The sequence below is a fragment of the Alligator sinensis genome, unplaced genomic scaffold (assembly GCF_000455745.1).
Source record: "Alligator sinensis unplaced genomic scaffold, ASM45574v1 scaffold143_1, whole genome shotgun sequence".
Taxonomy (NCBI): domain Eukaryota; kingdom Metazoa; phylum Chordata; order Crocodylia; family Alligatoridae; genus Alligator; species Alligator sinensis.
Genome location: NW_005842156.1, coordinates 881,281 through 886,350, shown reverse-complemented (window position 1 = coordinate 886,350; position 5,070 = coordinate 881,281). Strand labels below are relative to the sequence as shown.

The following is a 5,070-nucleotide window of genomic DNA, read 5'->3' as shown; positions in this document are numbered from 1 at the left end:
CCTCAAAATAAGGGTGTATTAAGTAGGGAAGCTGATTTTCTGCCTATGATAGAAGCACCCTGCCTATGATCTTAGCCCAGGGGCAGGCAATTATTTTGGGTGGAGGGCTGCATACTGAGTTTTGGCAAGCCATCGAGGGCTGCATGACAGGCAGCCAGCGGCAGATAAATATTAATTTTCTAAATTTTTTAGGGGCCCCGTGGGTCGGATGGAATGGGCTAGCGGGCCGCATCTGGTGTGTGGGCCGCATTTTGCCCACCCCTGTTTTAGCCCTACAGTGCAATAGCTGTTGCATTAGTATTCAGGCAAATGGGAAAGTCAATAAACTTAATGGCTAATTGTTCTCCACAGGTGTTAACAATAGTCTTGTTCTAAGTGCCTTGATGTTCCACTAATCAAGCTAACCTTTTATTAGTGTTTTTTTTCTGTCAGCTTGCTTTTCCTGGTTGTTCTCCTCCTATTGCAACCCCCTGAAGACTCTAGCATTTTTTCAGGATCAAAAATCTGCCAATGAAGACCAGTCTTTAGCAGCAGCTAGGGTTTCAGCTATAGTGAAGCAGGAAAATGAAAGTGACTCAGCTGAAGATTAAGTTCTGACCCTACTCTATATAGCCACAGCTCTGGAAAAAATTGCTGCTGCTTCATTCTGCCTCTCAAAAACAAGGTGCATACTATATTCAGGGGTGTGATATATGTAAAACAATACAGTATGTAAAAGTACTACAGTGCTTCTCTCAGCTTGTATATTCCAGAATAATTTGCCACATTCTTTCCCCCAAATTCAAGTACCTCCTTTGATTCCCCTACTTCAAAAGAATAATTTCTGAATGACCATGAAGTGGGTTGGGTGGGGGAGAGGGGAGAGGAATAGTTGCATCCAGACCTTTGTTTTGTTAACTTTAACCATAGTGTGTGGTAATTATATTATAAGTGGCTTTTTGGATTGCCTGCAATGTATAGGGGATCTGCAGCTTAAATCATGGCAATTCCATAGCCATCTAGACTCAGTGGGTGTGATTCTCACTAACATCAAAGTAACTTCATTTGTAAGTTTTGTCTACACTGGTGTAATGATGCCAGGTCAGAACACTGGACTCAGCAAGTCTTAATCAAGAGATCAGGGCTAGTCATTCCCTAAATAAACGTCACCTGCAGCAAATCCAGAGCAACACCCTGGTCCTAGCTGAGCTGAGTGTTGTAATCAGTACAGCCAGTCCCTGAAGCTACAGGCAACAGGACCCACGCACTCTAGCCCTTAAGGCCCAGCCTGCAATCTTCTTGTCTGGACAAAGGCAAAAGTTCTTGCTTCTGACCTTCCGTGTGCTTCCTTGATGGTTTGCTAATTTTTGACTCCTGGCTCTGACTCCACCTTCCAATCCTTGTAAGAGCCTTGGCCTTCCCTGACACCAATTTTCTGCTCTTGATTCTGTCTTGGCCTTCAGCTCTGACTTTTGGTTTCTGATTCTGGTTAACCCTTGACTTACTCTGTTTTTGGCTTCAGCTTCTGATCCCAGCCTATCCTGACTTTGGCTACAGCTTCCAAATCCAGTTCTGATGCCAAATCCTTCCATACCCTCTGTTCCATTGGAAAAGATCTGGACTACACCTGTGCTTCAGGTATCTAGCCACTAAGACTGCCCACTCTCCCATGCATACTATTAGGGAGTTTATTGCACAGTGACGTAATTATTAATTTACAGTGTGCTTGCTTCTCTACAATAACTTCTCATGTTAATATTTTTAGAGGGAGGTTATTAATGTAAATAGGGTGAGGTAAACCCTATTTACACAAAGGTTCTCTTAGCAAGAATGAAGTGTTCTCAAATAGAAGTAGTGTAAAGTAGCGAGTACACTGTAGATGCACTCCTGGTTTATCTTGCATAACTGCCTCATCTACTTGAACCCTTATTTAGATTATCCAATTAACAAAAAAAAGGGAATCAAGCCTCTGTTTTGAGCTGATGTACTATTTAGTTTAACCTAGGAAGGACTTCAAACACATTGGAAGATGCAAGCACAATTCAGAAAGATCTTGACAGATTGGAAAGTTGGGCAAGAGCTAACAGGATGCAGTTCAATGCAAACAAATGTAAGGTGCTACACCTTGGAAGGAATAATCAAAAACACAAATATAAAATGGGTGACACTTGGCTGGCTGGCAGCACTCTGGAACAGACTTGGGACTCTGGTAGATCACAGGCTCAATATGAGTCTGCAGTGTGATGCAGCAGTGTAAAAGCTGAATGCAGTTTTGGGACACATCAATAGAAACATTTAGGTGCAAGACATGGGAGGCAATAGTGTCTCTCTACTTGGCACTGGTTAGGCATCATATGGAGTACTCTGTGCAGTTCTGGGCTCCATATTTAAAAAGGAAATGTAGAAGTTACAGAGGGTCCAGAGGTGGTCAGCAAAGATGATCAAGGGCTTGGAAAGCACATCATATGGGGAGAGGCTGAAGGAGGTAGGCATATTCAGCTTGAAAAAATGCTCTTAAGAAGGGATATGATAGCAGGTTTCAAATACTTGAAGGGCTGCCATAAAGAAGGAAAGCACCTTTTCTCTCTTACTGCAGAGAGGAAGACATGGATCAAAGACTTGAAGTTGCAGCAAAGTAAGCTTAGATTGGATATCCGAAAAAACTTCTTCACTGTTAGAACAGTGCGGCAGTAGAATGGATTGCCTAGGGAAGTTGTGCATTCTCCATTGCTGGGGGTGTTCAAGAAGAGGTTGGACAGTCACTGGTCAGGGATGATCTAGGCATAGCTATGTCATATGCCATGGCTATTTCCCATTCTTCTAGGCTTTGCTGGTTGCCCCCTTCCCGACTTTCTACTAAATGTATCAGAGTGTTTTTAAGCTTTCTTTAGAGGCATTAGGTGTTAGTAATAGCCAAAACTGGGGATTTTGACTGGGGTGTGCCAATGCTCCTGCTGGGACCAAAGCCAGAGGTCCTTGCCTGGGGGGGGCCCTCCACTCAGGGTCAGACCAATTGCCATATTCAGGGTCAGGAAGAATCTTTACCCCATGATCAAACTGGTATGGACTGTGGGGGTTTTTGCCTTCTTCTGTATCCAGGGGCATGGCATAGATTGGCAAAGTTTCATAGGAACAAGGCATTGGCTGCTATGGTTCCCCAGCTTTACCTGTGGCAGGTTAGGGTGTTAGGCCTGTGTCATGTCAGGGTCGACAGTAGTCTTACGTAGAGTTTAGATTATGGATTGTATAGGATGGTTTGGGTAGGGATGGTCCTGCCTCAGGCAGGGGGTTGGACTAGATGACCTTTGGAAATCCCTTCCAGCCCTACTTTTTCAGAATTCTATAATATGTATTATTTCATCACAGTTAATATAGTTATACCTTAGGCTGTCATTAAATCCTTCCAGCCCATACTTGGAAGGAAAATAGCCACCGCCATTCACTGTCAGACGACCTCCGATGCTGGATATGTTGACTATCCTCCCTTTAGCTTTTTTAACTAAGGGAAGCATGTTTAATGTAACATTTATAAGGCCAATTAAATTAACTTCAATTGGTGCTCTGAAATGTTCAATCTTCAACCAGTCTGTAGGAGCTGTTGGTCCCATGATCCCAGCATTGTTGATAAGCCCCCAAAGACCTGCATAGGAACAAAAAATAAAAGGAGTGAATTATGAAGTAAATTTTTATCTCTGTAAAGATAAGCCAAGTGTGCTGAGAACCAAATGAGAAAGCATGCATATATGAGCTGTCTTCGTAGCTCCTATAGCCTACATAATTTTTCTAGCACATCACTGCCACACTGCATTTCACTTCAATTAAATTTTCCTACTTTGACTCTTAAAAGTGAGTAAGTTGGATGTTGGACATCACAGACAACTGAAAGTTGCAAGAGGAGGAAGTATATCAGAGAATAAGAACCAGGGAGCTGAAATATCTTTAATGAAAGTAAGAGTAAAATATCCTGAATATCAGGGAGAGATGAAGAAGTTTGTTTAATATAAGAATTGAACCAAAACAGAGTTCAGTCTGTCTGAAAGATGTGAAGCATATTGATATCAGGTTTTTTTTATTCACTGCTAGTGAAGTTATAGCATGAGGATTGGGAATCCTAATGGTCATAGTCTCAAAAGTAGCTCCTGATGATTTTTTTTTGACAAATAGAGAATTCACTGAAAAATTAAGGGTTTTATGGTGGTGGCAATGTGGGAGGGGTGATCTAAAACTGTTGGCAAAGAGTTTTGCTACCCTAAAAATGAGGGGAGAACTGAAAATCTTGAAATACTCAATGGAGACACTTTAATTGAATTAAATATTTCATTGTTGGAAATGCCAAAGTCCTTTGACCTTTTCCAAAAAAAATGGTTGACTTTTGATTTTGAAATGACACTTTATTTATTTTTTTAATTTTTAAGCTAAAAACTGACCTGAATTTTATTTCAGGTTAAACCAAACATTTCTGATTGACCCAAAATAAGTTTCTATACACACACCCACACATATAAATTGTCTGTGTTCTGTAGAAGTGCTCCTTCCAACCCTTAGTTAAACTAGCCCAGCCTGAAGAAGGAGAACATTGGGAACCTGCAAGCCATGGAGCAGCCAGCACCACAGCACAGCTCCTAGCTCCTAGCATTAGTATATAGGCACTTGAGCCCTGCGACTGGTGCCTTTGCTGCCCCCCCGCTCCGAGTCCCAAGGGGCCCCTTATTTCTTACCTTCTCGTTGCTTACCTGTGCTGTGGCTCCTGGGTTTGATGGTGCAGTTCTTGAGGAAGTCTTCTTCCAGGTGGCTCATAAAAAGGTTGGCATACTGTGGGGCCATTTTAGTGCCCATAGCTGTTCCCATCATCTGGAGGAAGTGTTGATTATTAAAAGTGAAATTGCTGTGTATGAGGATGACGTGTATAAGGTCAGTAATATATTTGGGTCTGTGTTCTGAGTTGTAATCTTGTTCCTGTAGATATGTAAGGCAGGCATGGATGCCATCCTGGTGTGGGATGTTGGTATATAGGCTGGTAACGTCCATGGTGGCTAGGAAGGTGTTGCTGGGAAGGTGGTCTATGTTTTTAAGTTTCCGTAGCAAGTCTGT

General features: G+C 42.3%; 1 protein-coding gene across 1 annotated transcript in view; it reads right to left on the bottom strand.

Annotated features, from left to right (window-relative positions):
- DHRS9 (dehydrogenase/reductase 9) overlaps positions 1-5,070 on the bottom strand; it is a 16,131-nt gene that overhangs the window by 2,386 nt on the left and 8,675 nt on the right. The window contains exon 3 of the mRNA XM_006025604.3: positions 3,361-3,619. Coding sequence (XP_006025666.1) covers positions 3,361-3,619 — 259 coding nt within the window. The remainder of the gene's footprint in view (positions 1-3,360; positions 3,620-5,070) is intronic.